Source organism: Ixodes scapularis, unplaced genomic scaffold, assembly GCF_016920785.2.
Source record: "Ixodes scapularis isolate PalLabHiFi unplaced genomic scaffold, ASM1692078v2 PGA_scaffold11__112_contigs__length_91849675, whole genome shotgun sequence".
Lineage (NCBI taxonomy): Eukaryota > Metazoa > Arthropoda > Arachnida > Ixodida > Ixodidae > Ixodes > Ixodes scapularis.
In genome coordinates, this window is record NW_024609837.1 from 7,075,431 (window position 1) to 7,089,840 (window position 14,410).

The window sequence follows — 14,410 nt, forward strand, 5'->3', positions numbered from 1 at the left end:
TTGAGGTACGTGATGCGGCTGAGGGTGAGGGCATGTGTCATCCGTATGAGGTCGACCTCCTTGATGCTTTTACATCTACTTGGATGTAAAAGCATCTACACTCCTTGAATGGTTGCCAAGCATCGTGTGAAGCACGGATGTCCTGAGGACTCGCGGTCTTCGCTCGACGTAGGTAGCCAGACCAATGCCACTTCGAAAACAAGGCCAGCGCATGACGTCAACGTTAGTGGAACCCCGAGTTTCCCCATGCGTCAAGCATATTGAATCTCGATGAGAGTCGCCGCAAAGCGGCAGATGCGTCTGTCTCGGCGACGCAGTGTGCTGGCGTCTCACTTGTTGTGAGACGCTGCAAGACGCGCTGGAGGCATCGCTGACGCAAGCTGCAGAGGTGCCGCGTGGGCCCACTTGTGATGACGTGTGGGAGGGACAGACGTAAGTCTTGACTTCCTTTCAAACGCAATAAAACGGTCCTCTGTGAGGCCTATACCTATAAGGTGGTTAGCGAGCATGCTTGCAAAAATAGTGAAAGGGTTAGCTGGAGGATATGAAAAGAAGAAAATAAGCGGGTGTTTCGGGAAAAGCAGAGTAGCGAAATACGAGTTGCAGGGCTGAAACTGGGGTTCGCAATCGCAAAGGGACGTGAACTTTGCTTTCCTGTTTCGCTGAAGCACTAGCTTTCGTATGAGTGTCTTTGATAGACGCTACGCGGGGCAATGTTCACGCAGTTGAGGCTTAAATTACATAGCACGTTCATCTGTACAAGATTACCGCGAAGAAATACACAGTATAGTCTGTGTTAAAACTGCTTTTGACACGATAGTACGTGAAAGGGGCGAATTGTCTGTATGCTAAGAATGAAGAAGGCTTAGTATATTAAAAGCGTTTCTTATGTTCACACCCGTAATAACTCAAACACCCCTAAAATAGGGTGTCTGTTTGAAGATAATCTATAACTGAAAAATCTCTACGTAGTGAAGACTCAATCGCACGCATGTAGGAAGACCATACGTTTTATTTTCTATAGCTCGGTATGCTTAAAAACACCACATTTTTTCCAGTCATACGCGATGGTTTTGTTTTGGTCGGCTATCAAATCATAAGCCAAGGAACATCCATATGGCACATCATTGTGAGTTTTCAAGTAGGTATGCGTTACCCATACTTGAACTCCTGGAACATAGCCGAAAGGAAAGCGCTATTGTAAGTAAACTGGCATTGGTAGGTTATTCCAACTTTTTGAGATTATTTGAAACACTCGGCATGGTTGAAATAATCTAAAATTATCTGCAATGTTTTTCTTGATTATTTGTTGTGCGCCTTTTTTTACCAGGAAAATAACATGGTATGAGACGTACACATGCTGTGATTAAATTTTCAACTGGGCTTAGTTTGTTTGAATACTTCATTAACCCGCGCGCGCTCTCGTCTTCTACTGCTGCGTGTTTGTGAAATTAAAATTAGCGGTAGCAGAGTGTTCTGATTTTTTTTTCAACTTGTTTCCTACCATGATTTCATCTTCTCCTAGTTCAATCGATGAAATGTGTTTATTAGGACACTTTTATGTAAACTCCGCTTAGGGTGGTGCCAACTGTCTGTTTCCCTGCCCCATATCCTTCCCATTACATACTTGTTTCCTAAGCATATCCCCAAAAATGGAAAAAAAATAGAGTCAGTGTCAGTCTACAGACTCCGGCAAAATTGTGCGGCCACTTCCGTTTTCATAGGGCCATCTTACGCGGGGCGGTTCGCCGGCTGTGGGTGTGGCTGTTGTTGTACTTTGCGCTTTGTTTACTCCACCGTTTTGGATTGTGTTGGGGCAAGCCAGAAGAATAGTTGCTTCTAATAAAACGCGAGTATTATTGACAAGTCAAAATTGTAATTTCTGACGCCTAAGCTTCGATTTTGTTTTAGCTTTCTTTATTGCAAGCTGCCCTTACCAAAGCAAGCGTATTCCTTCTAAATATATCGCACACTTAACCAGCTTTTGTGTTGAGAATATTATGTCGGCTACAGCTTTGTCTGATCAGCGACTTGTAGTTGTTCAACGGAAGTTACAGTACATCCGGTACTTTCTAGCCCTGATAGGAATTATCGTGGTGATTGGTCGTGGCCGGCGAAATTGGCGAAAGTAACCAGGGCTGAGACAATGTTGTAACAAAATATTTTTTCCATCACAAGCGGAGTTCACATGAAGTCACTCTAGCTTTTATTACGACTTGCAATGCTTCGGTACACTTTAAGCTCGCTAACCTCCGTCACCGCCTAAGATAGACCACGTAAGCCTTCATTTTTATAGAACTGCGTTCATGGAACCTTTGACAATGGCAGAGTGCTACGCTAGAATGGCAGAGTACATTTGGAAAATGTGAAGCCTCAGTATAACATTCAACAACTTGGGATACAATAAAACAGTTTTTGGAATAAAGAAAAATCTAGGCTTAATCCTTTGGAATACACTTTGTTAGGAAATATTAACACTGACCGTATACGACTGATACCGATAATTTGTTATGTTTTGAGCGCGCACTCAATTGCTCTTAGCTTAGTATAGACAACCGTAACTTTCTTGCAACTCCGAGCATATCTTAAAACCCCCATGCAAAGTTGCTTTGCGTGCCAGTTACATTGGATATCAAAACGACCTTTCTAGTCGCGACGCGTGTTTTTCAAACACGCTAAATTTGTATTTAGAAAAATCGACACAACATTGATGTTTTAAATTTGTTTTGACCTTGATTATTCAATGTCTTTTCGAAGTTCGCTCTGCCTTGGGTGCATTGCTCGGGAGACATAGGCTAGTTCTCTTAAATATCATAAATATAACCTAATTATAATACAAGTTGATGTATAGGGTGGTACAAGTCACCAGGCTCGATGTAAAATGGACCGTAAAAATCGACGCCTGCACGTAGCAATCTAAACTTTTCGTCAAAGGTGTATTTCACAGGTCTTTTCTTTTTGTAAAATTTCGAAGTGTAGTTTTCTTTCTGTAAGAAAATAAGGCCAAGAAACTTGCCAGGGTCTACGGCGTGCAGCGACGCATACGACAGGGGTCCAGTAGCGGGGTGTGTTTGGCGTTCGTATTGATAGATGGCGCTACCTCCGTATAGCGACGGCTCGCCACCACCGTGGTTTATTAAAATGAACATAATCTTTTTGAAATGTACTATCGGGGAAAAATGAAATGCGAACAGAGGAGCGCTTGGATCGCGGTACAGGCAGCGCCGCCTGGAAGTGAGCCTAGGAGCGAGGGTGCGTGGCCTACTCCGACGTGTTCACGCCCCTCCCTCTGCGCTCCCCAAGCTTCAGCAGTGCGCCTCTTGGTGCGCTGAGAGCTATCACCGCTATCTTTGCTGGCTCAGCGCGTGCGGCGCAAAGAAGCTCACCGCACCGGCCGAGCAGGCAAAGATAGCGGTGACAGCTTTCAGCGCACTGAGAGGCGCACTGCCGAAGCTGGGGGAGCGCCAATCGAGGGGCGTGAACACATCGAAGTAGGTCACGCACCCTCGCCCCTAGGTTCACTTCCAGGCGGCGCAGCCTGTACCGCGAGCCACGCGCTCCTCCGTTCGCATTTCATTTTTCCCCGATAGTACCTTCGGTTAAAAAATAAATGCAGACAATCGAAGCAAAACGTCAAGTAAAAAAAAACGCGTCTGCATAAGGGCGGCGCTTTTGCTGCCAACGGATTTTGTCTGCGTGTCGTCTGCTATCTTTCGCTGGTCGGCTGCACTACAGTGGCTTAAAGGGGGTAGTGTAACGAACGAAACCGGAGAAGCGGCACAGCATTGGAAGACGGCCGCGGGTGGGCGCTGGCGCTTGCAGCACCGTCGTTCCGGCTATGGCTCCGGCTTGGCCGCTTGGTCAGCTTGGCTCCGGCCAGCTCCGGCCGATTCGCAGCTGTCGACTACACTGTCGTCTGCTAGTTTCACAGTTTTATTCTCCTTCAAACACAAATCATGTCGTTGTAAGTTCACTGGAAACAAATAATTGTTTTTGAAATATTTATATTAGTTGTGAAGCGTGTTAGGGTGCCTCTATCTGCCGGCCGATTGAGGCACCCAACGGAGCTGCGGATCGAAGCGCCACCTATACCGTCTTCTAAGGAGCGGCCGTTGCCGATGCATGGTGGAGGCTACGCGATAACCACACTACCCCCTTTAAGCCACTGTAGTTGCACCTTCGGACGCTTTTCCTGACGCCATCTATCAGTACGAACGCCAAACACACCCCGCCACTGAACCCCTGTCGTCTGCGTCGCTGCCCGCCGTAGACCTTCGCAAGTTTCTTGGCCTTATTTTTTATAGAAAACGAACTGCGCTTTGTAATTTTACAAGAAAAAACCGACCTGTGAAATACACCTTTGACGAAAAGTTTAGATTGCTACGTGCAGGCGTCGATTTTTACGGTCCCTTTTAGATGGAGCCTGGTGACTTGGACCACCCTATTAGTAGTTCAGATTATTCATATTTCATACACGCTGATATGTACGTACGTACAAAAGGAAGATGAAAATGATGCAAGTTTTTTATGCACTGAAGTACAGTAGTTCTTAAACCGTACATGCTTATTAAAATACCACTGATAAGTTTGTAAGAATTTAGCCTCTAGGTGTATCAACAGAGTCTATGTCCTTTAAGTAAACTTTTGTACTCTTGTTAAAGGATATTTTGTTTAGTGTTCTAAATGTTGTATTATGAAATACCCAAGTATGCAGATTTCAGAACAGCACATGATTTGTAGTCGGTGAAAAGCAACTGGTAAATCTTTTCTTCCCTTTTTCCACCTGTGTGAATAAAGGTAAAAACGCAATTCAATTAGCTTTTAACTGATTGAAAAAAATGGCAATAATATGTATCAGACGAGCAACTGACAAGGGTCATAGAATATGTTTCCTAAATAGCGTGCGTTTATATAGCTGAAAATAATTAAAATAAGTGTTCATAAAAAGCGTCGTTTCCTTCTGATAATGCTAATCATTATGAGACGTGAAGGCAAAAATGTGACGTCATAATCAGAAAACGAATCACCCTACCTTCGCTACTTTGCCCCTATGTTTTCGAATTAGCTGGTACATTTCATATTGGTTGCCCATTGCTGGTGGTGTTAAATACTGGAATCCAAAATTCTGCACCACAATATTCAATGGCGAACTTAGGCTGCCCGGAGATCTTTATACTGGCACTAAGTGGAAACAAAGCGCCGAAAGTTTCTAATTATAAGAAACCTTAGAGTACTACATACTTTTACTGCGACCACCTTTTCTAGGTATATGTCTCGGTCGCCGGATCGACTCGCAATTGCTCAACCGTTCAATAACTGAACCGATAGTGATGTTGTCAATTCGAGGCGAAATATCTGGAGCTATCTCGGCTCTACTAATTCAGCCTGGTATAGCGTAAATTTGCCACTGAATAGCTGAATCAGAATATTTTGTAAATCCAACAATTATTATGCCATGTTAGTACGACAGATAGAATACCATATTACACCAAACATACAAATATTTCAAAGATGAATTATTGCACTCACGCCGCATTCATGACCTCGCTACCACACCTTGGCTAATAAGGTTAAATGAATGAAATCATTAGATAGTTTTCATTTCCATTTGTTTTCAAATATTTTATCTCTATAGCATTTTGTAGAGGAATATTTGATTGCTCATGGTTCCTACCTTGGACCTGCAAGGGCTACTTTTTAAACGAATCTTATAGCTTTTTATTATAGAAAAAATATCAGATTTTTTGGCTTATTTTGAGTACCGATTTGTAAGAAAGAGGAATGTGAACAAGGTTGTAGAATGAAAATATAAACATTACTCTTTATTATTGTGTTTTTTATGAACTATGTAATGCCTATAGCTTTGTTGTAAATGCTAAATTTGAACTACTGAATATTTTGAGAGAGTTCTTTCTACATAAAATAATGAATCTCTACGTTTTACACAGGTTGCACACCAGTGAAACGCCTGACTTGGTCCAAGCTTGACAATCCTAGTGTCCTGACTTGGATCAGATACGGTTTTGCTCCAAGGTGTTAGTGCCAGCGTACTTTTCTTTGGCGTTCCTTTGGCTTTTCTCTGGCCCGCCGCATAATTCACAAAGTGCCAGAATTCAGCGAAAGATGCCAAGTATAAACTGAATAACCAACAGTGAAACCTAGATTTGGCACTTGTTTGACAATTTTGGCCCAAAGTTGCGGCACAAAAACCAAATCAACCCGAAGTGAAGCCTCAACATGGCACTTTTTTGGTGATTTAGGCCCAAAGATGCCAGATGACAGCCAAACAACCAGCAGTGAAGCATAACTTTGGCACAATGCTTTGGCGCATTAGGGTCAAGATACTCATACTCTGGCCACAGGAGGTGAAATTTTGACCTACCTTAGCGTTTTCGGGCTAGAGCCACAAGTTCGCAAAACTCAAACGAAGAGATTTGAGCCCAAACTATTGTGCCGCTGGGTATCCAATGTCGCATAACATGACACTATAAATTATTCTTTCAAAGACAGGGCTTACTTGATTGTTTAGCAGGACGTGCTTCCGTTGAATCATCTGCAATGAAAATGTGTAGGACTCGTTTACATTCCATAAATACATTATATGATATCAATGTCTTAAAAAATATTCAATTCGTTGCAAGTTTCTACATCGTAATATGCATAAAAATATGGCATTTTAATATGTATTAATCTACGAATGAGTATTACAGTACTAATTGAATATTTACACTCCTAAATCGATTTGAAATGCCCTTTTAAGGGACATGGGCAAGGTTCAGTGATACTGACATAAATAATTATTGTGTTTTTTTTTTACTGGCCGCGAAACACACTTACAGTCATTTGGGAATATACTCGTGATATTCTTCGAATGATGTGAATTTGCTCGAGTTAATTAAAATGCTTATTGCCAAGTCCTTCAATAATTTTTAATAACATTTCAGATTGATAAAAAATATATTTGTCCTGCCAAGCTCCGAGTTTAAACGTAAGGATTTTTAAATTAAACTTTTTCTTGCGCGGAAAGTAAAAGTATGAGCTCATCCTGTAACAACAACTTTCGTAACTTAAAATGGGACAGGTGAAAGAAGGTAACAAATACGTGTCTAAACATTCCTCATGAGGGCCAACACTTTTCGCAATAAGTAGCGCATTGCGATTTTAAGAAAATGCCAAGGCTTCTTCTGGGTAAGAACAGCTTGATATATTCCCGCATGCATCGTCTCCGGTCATGTGACAAGCTCTTGTTGCTGTACCATACTGTCTCTCACGATCAACAGTCTCTAGAATACAATATTTTTTTAAAATATATTTCAGACTGCACCTGATGCAAAAACGATAAAAAAATTATTTATATCGATTAATATATATGTTTGTAAAAAAATTCACCAGTCACAGAAAGTTTGGGAATAATTCAGTATTTAGAGCGAGGAAGCCAAGTGCGTATACCACGCATATTTCTCCACGATTTGTGAAAATATCGACTATAATAAGTCAAGTGCTCGCACATCGCGCCCCCAACAACACTTCGCAGCAATTATGACACGTAATATATATTTCTTATAATTTATGTGCTGTGAATATATAACCGTATTACAATGCCTATGAAAAAGTTCCAATATGCTTGCAATATTGTAATACTGTGGTGAGTAAGACTCCTTGTCACCCCTGCTTTCTGAACAGAAGTAAAAATGCGGCAAAACATGTGCAAATTGAACGATGTGAAAAGTTTTTTTTTTTCAACATAGTATAGGCAAGCAAAGATCTCTTTGTTACTTTCTGAGTTCCACATTTGATACTCCCTAAAGCGTCCTGTGTGAAGATATCTGGACGTCGTCGATGTTGGAATTGGGATTGGTAATAAATATTTATGGTTTACGTGTGAGCAAAGCACTAGTTTCCTAACTGAAGGTTGCTTGCATTAGTTTACTAATTATGTATATTCTTACCCACAAGAAAATAATTTTCCTTTTCATATGCTTTGTCGCTCTTTCGAGCTTCCACATTTACAAATCCTGTTACTCTGGAAGAGTGCGAATATATATATGATATCAAAAAGGCAAACAACGCGACGGACAAGGAGGAGTAAAGGATGTGAACAGGGCAAGTGCTATCACGCCAGTGACATTTCAATGCTAAGGCAGGGTCTATAATTTCGTGATCACTGAATCAAAATAAAGATTACAAAAATAAAGCGCTTTTGAAAAGTACGGTGAGAATAAATATAAAGGAGAGGAAACAGAAACGATGTAAATTTGGAGTTTCAAAAACTTGGACTCGATTTAACAAAAGTTTCAAGCATAAAACACTAAAAAAATTAAAACAGAAATTCACTCGTCTGTGTTTCGTCCTCTCTCTGTTTTACACTTTCTGTTATCTAGAAAAATAAGTTTTATATTTACTCAGCATTAGAAACTACAGTTCATATAGTACATTTTCTTAGTCAATGATGCTACCGAGGGCGCACTGATACTTAACTATGTGTCCCTCTTTGGCCATGACGGTTTCAGACGACCTCTCCCTGACTTTGGATATGACGCCCTTTCGGTACTAAAATTTAGGGATTACTGGTGTGCGTTTAAAGTCGACCGAATTGTATAGCAAGATATCCTGCCTTGAATGACTTGGGCAAGAGGCAGTGTTCTCTTAGTCTGATCTTCACACACCGGTCATGTTGTCTTTCAGACTGGCCCAACACACTTTTCCACGCGGGAGCGGGATTTTATAAATGACCGCACAGATGCATTTCGCTTATTGATTTGATGCATTACTGCATAATCTTAACAGTTTATCGGCTCAAATAATAGAGAGTAATTGCGCGTTTGTCGCGCTATTACGCTCTTGATATGGTACCCAATTAGCCCAGCAGATATTTTTGATACAAATTTTAATCGCAGATTTCATAATAAAAACTAGAAAGATGCAGCAAAATAATTATAGCAGGAGAAGGGTTCATCTGCGCATATAGCTAAAAACGGATTAAAACTTTCGCATTGCTCTTGAGAAATTTTCTGTAAATTGTGTAAAACGTTGCTAATAAACAGAAGCACTTACCTTTGTGAATCATTCCAGTAATAAAATATGTACTGTGCTTTTTTCTCTTGAGAGTTAATTGTATTTCTGAGTGCACCCAAACAAAAATGATCTTTATCGAATTCAATTTTGTTTGAGTGATACACGAGATAAAATATATCATGGAGCGTCTATCTCCAGCTGTAATTGTAAAAGAAGGGTGAAAATATTATTGAACAAAATAACACGTAGACTCCTAACTGTTAGCACTTCATAACACGTGAACCTTTCACACATTAAACCGTGAAATAGGCAGCCGGTGTGGACAATGGGGCGATATATATTATAATGACGTAAGTTAACACAACATGACAAATTATGTCTTTCATGCGTTTAAAGTGACACTGACAGGGAATTTATGCTCGTTAAGGTTTTTATTTGTACATGACACATGCAAAGCCAAACTACCCAGAACAAAATTTGCAGCTGGAAACTCGTTTTCTTTCTGCCCGAAAACCGCCGATCGAGAACTGGCCGGTTTGAGTCGCGCTCACTCTCTTCTCCGTTGTCACGTGCTGTTTTCTATGGTTTAAAACACACACAAAATATAATCAAAGTCGTGGGTCATCTAAAGCACACACTCAATATTAAAAAAAAGATATGATGCTTATTTTTGTGACTTAAAAATTGAAAGACGTATAAAATTCCCAGTAATGCCGAATTAGAGCGCAGCTCTTGAGGAGGAGGAGGGGAGGATACGAAGAGGAGTGTGTGCCCCTCCTCCTCTTTCCTTCTCCTCTCCTTCTCCTCCTCCCGCTCCTCCTTCCCCTCCCCTCCTCCTTCCTCCTCTTATTCTCCTCCCCTCCTCTCTGCCTCCCTCCCCCCTCGTGACGTCACTCGTGACCCTCGGAACGTCACACGTGACGTTACTCGTGACCGTCGTGACGTCACTCGTGAAGGCCTCGTGAAGGTCGTGACCATCGTCGTGACCTTCACGAGTGACCTTCATGACGTCACTCGTGACCCTCGCGAAGTCGCTCGTGACGTTACTCGTGACCCTCGTGAACCTCGTAGTGACCCTCGTGACGTCACTCTTGAAGGCCTTGTGAAGGTTGTGACCATCAATGTGACCTTCACGAGTGACCTTCATGACGTCACTTGTGACCCTCGCGACGCCAGTCGTGACGTTACTTGTGACCCTAGAAACCCTCGTGCCGTCACTCGTGAAGGTCGTGACCATCCTTGTGACCTTCATGACGTCACTCGTGACCCTCGGGACGTCGCTCGTGACACCCGTTACGTCACGGGTAGCGACACGTGTGACCCCCGTGACGTCACACGCAACGACACGTGTGACGTCATTATGGGAAAGGTCCCATAATGGAACGCGCGGTTACGCCGATGGCGACGGCGACGCCGCTCAAGCCGGAAACGGGCGCCTAAGAGCTGCGCTCTAAAAACTGCATATTCATTGATTGAACAAAAAAAAAAAAGAAAGAAACTTGCACCGAGAAACGGAAGCACACTGTGCATTCTCTGCGTAATTTGCAACATGGCGTTGTATCGCTGTGGTCGCGGGAGTTGCGGTTGGACGGCTGAACGAAGCGAGCTGAGCGATGGCGGCGGTCGACGGCCGTGAGACCTCTACTTCAGAATTGTTCGTTGTACCGGCGAATCTACCTAGGATTGGAAGGGAGATCGTTTACAGATCGAAACTATTAGGATCCGTACGGCACGCCCGACCACCAAGCTGATTCGCACGAAGACGTCGCCGAGCCTTCGCCCCTTCGCCTGGCCGAAGACGGGGCTCGTCGATCTTACGAACCCGAATGGGTAAGAGCTTGAGAAACTAGGAAACGTCAAGACGCACTGCTTGTCGTTTTCGTTCTTTTTCTGCGAAGTGCGAGGCGAGCAATTTTTGCCTGCTTCACACTAAAAAAAAAAAAAAAAGAGAAAAAAAAGAAGGAAAAAAAAATGCGGTTGGGTGGGCTTACGTGACTCTCGACCAAATCCCACCTTCTCTACAATCCTTCTACCCCAGTTCAGTTTCGGTTACGGTTTCAAGCAGTTTCGTTTTTTCTTTAATTCATTAAAAATATAAAATATGTACTAAAATATTGATTGCGTAGACTTCTGACACCATATTGTATCGCCTGGCAAAATATACAAAAAATGTTTTGAGGGGTGTCAGTGTCCCTTTATTTCTTTTTAGATGACCTTTAACATGAATTGCAATAAAAAGTAAGTAGTTTGAGTAAAGGAATTTGATAATTTTATTATTTATTAAGTATGAAGCAAGTGGTCGCAACTAAAATGGATAATATCACTCGAGGGAACGATGATGTTACATAAACATCATCGTTCCCTTGCACAGAAGTAAAATAAACAAAAAAACAGGGGAATGATTTGAAGCACCAAAGACAATTGCTTATTTCGGGTTGGCATCAGAGAGCATACCAGTCCAAGAGACAGTCTTCACGACCAGAAGCAGCGCTACTTGGAAAAGTAGTTCCGCTAAAGTCGGCGGCAAAGCACACATCGAAACCAGTCTGGAAACCAATGAATGGTTCACTTTCATTCGATCCATACACCGATGAGCAACAAGATGGCAGCGCCCATAGGCCGTACTCCACAAATTGTCACCACTTCTGTGCAAATGGCCAAATCACCGGAGATCTGATCGTCTTTGCCATGCTTGTAAACGTGGGAAAGTAAAGGTTATATGATGAGGTGAGGCGTTTCAGAAACCCGTAGTACTGTGTGTGATCTATAGATAGTGCGTAGCTAGAAATACATTATCCCGATCAATATAAAAATTCATTTGTTGCCAAAATAACATATTTTTAATTATCAAGGTGGTTACAAGACATTAAAACAATATCAACGTCTAAACGGCATGTCAAGACATTTCAAGTGAACGATGACAAATCCTCAGAAACTTACCTTTGTGGCGAACATATTTTGGTGAGCACTAAGTAAAGAATAGCTCTATTATGGCAAAGCCGACTGCACAATTTATAATTATAGTGCAATTAAATGCAAAGGGGCAAGCGAGCTCCATGCACAATTTAGTTTGGTTTGACGAGTAGCACCACCTTATGCGGCATTTTCGGCAATCTGAGACGCCCAGGGGTTGTACTCATCAGATACAATCTTGAGCTCAAACCTCTGAGTGCTCTGCCGAACTTTAAAACGGCGCTCGTGCCAAATTGTTTGGTGGTTTGGTCTTCGTAAAGTTGCCATTTTCGCTCCCCATCCGCGCTGACTAGTACCCGACCGAGGCGCCTCCCGTTCACTCTCTGGGAGCTGTAGCGACCTAGGGTGCCTTCATGTGCGCTTTGCTTAGGGTGGTGGCATCTCGCCATTTTGTCTCACACGTTTATTTTTATTTTTTGTTGAGAAGCGCGTGAAAGAGCGTGGCCCTGCACGCGTTTGTGGCGTTGACTGTATTATGGCGACATTTTGTTATCGTTGATTTCTTTGTATTTTCCCCGTGAGCGCGTGCTGTCGGCATAGGGTACTACAAAGGGTGGCATCACCCTAAACAGAAGGACATTGAGGCACCCTATAGCGACCAATATTGAACAAGCCAGAGTACCGCGCACAAGCGCGCGCATCTGGCATCAAGCCAAGCAGGAGCAAGGCTAGAGACTCGAGCAGCCCGACACCATCGCAGTCGCGAAAGAACGCCGGTCGAACTGCAGCAACCAGCAATGGATCTTCGTTCCCTCAGGCTGACCCGTGTTTAACTTTCAATGTAAATATGTAAATAATAATGTATATATCATTTGTAATGACTACAGAGCTACTAAACTGAGCGAAGTGAAAATAAAAATAAAATAAAAACGCAATACTTGTCATGGCTGCGACAATGCCTTTGGCATAAACCATGACCATATGCCGCGAACTGATATTTTATGAAACTTTTCTAAAATAATAAGTAAAGCATATTTTACTTTAGTGACAGTCGTCAAAATATAGTGTTAAATTTACTTTTAGTTGCCACATTTTCGTTTCCCGACTGGAGGGTGAATATGTTCGGAGATCCAGTAGAACGGGAAGTGCATAACATACAGTTTAAGAGGAACTTCACATGATGAAACTATAGTGATATATGTTAAACATATATATTTAGATCTAGTGTAAAATTACAAGATAATTTTTTACTGTACTGCTTTCTCGCTAATGCGCACAGTTCCCAAAGGCATAAACAAAATATCGAACTGATTATAATTAAATTTGATTATATGTGCCACCTTATTTACCTGGAGAGCTGCGGGTCATGTTTTCAACAGGCTAATTAGCTCTTTTTTGTGTAGAATTTTGAAGCTCCTTGTGTCTGGACAGTCCAGGGACCGAGCAAATACCTCCATAAGGAAGCGACCTTAAAAGGTCTACGCTAATGTTTAGGTCAGTGATAAGGATAATAATATAAAGCAAAATACCTTCCACGCATCGGGAGGCTCCTCGAAATACTTTTCGATCTCGGTGGGGTCGCAGTCGTCGCAGTGACATTTTGTCACCATTGCTGTCAGCGCAAGCAGCAGGGAAGAAAGCATTGAAAACACTTGGCTCATTTGGAAAAGTACAACGAAGTAGAAGTATTTCGACGAGCTAGCGAAAGCGCTTCTTTTCCTTTTTGTTGACCCCGCGGCGATATTATATTTGTTTGTAGATTTGACGTCACGAGTGCTTGCTTTGAAGTACACACAGCTGGAGTTAATTTTAACGGCAACAAGAAATGTCAATTTCAACTTAATTGAGCTTCGGTTGCTTTTTTTTTTTTGTAGTCTTTGCGGCGTTCCCGCTGCGGTAGAAGGGTGAATAGAGAAATGAGAGCGTTTCCTTCTTTTTGTGACAGAGGGCGCTCTTATTTTGGGCCGAGAAATAAGAGCCGAGAAACCGCGAAAACGCTAGCCGCTGCAATGACCCATGAGTGTAGTTAATGAGGAGGGTGTGTTCTCCCGCTTGCCTGAAGTGCCAGGGAGCAGGTGCTTCCGAAACACTTGCGAAATTGCTGGGCAATGGGAACGCAAGTTCGCCTACTTCTTGGATAGGGGTTGCGATGATGTGAGAACGCCATGCTTTTTTACTGGCTGATTGAAAAAAGTGGGTAGAATTTAAGGCATCTATCACTTAGCTCTACCCATTATCCTTCCAATGAAAGCCAATCAGAATTGGGCATCGTTCTGACGTTACCCTAACCTCTTTGCAAGAAGCAGACGACTTGCTCTTCGCCTTGGGCGCACAATCCATAGTCTTTGCACGCTATGAAGCCCCTCCTGGTGGCTGATTGCGATAGGGTAATTAAATGACATATCCCGAGTATCGCCTCCCTTTCACTTTTGCCGCCAACTCTTTATCGGTGGTGAAGGAGCCACATGCGCCAAATTTGACT

At 42.5% G+C, this 14,410-nt stretch overlaps 1 protein-coding gene across 1 annotated transcript; it reads right to left on the reverse strand.

The window, feature by feature from the left end:
- Positions 1-1,018: 1,018 nt before the first annotated feature.
- On the reverse strand, positions 1,019-13,589 carry LOC115319466. The gene is made up of 6 exons (XM_040216569.1): positions 13,458-13,589; positions 9,055-9,203; positions 7,950-8,023; positions 6,518-6,553; positions 4,703-4,783; positions 1,019-1,170 (listed from the first exon to the last, which is right to left on the reverse strand). Exons 1-6 carry the CDS (start codon positions 13,587-13,589, stop codon positions 1,019-1,021), a joined length of 624 nt encoding a protein of 207 aa, XP_040072503.1.
- Positions 13,590-14,410: the final 821 nt, after the last annotated feature.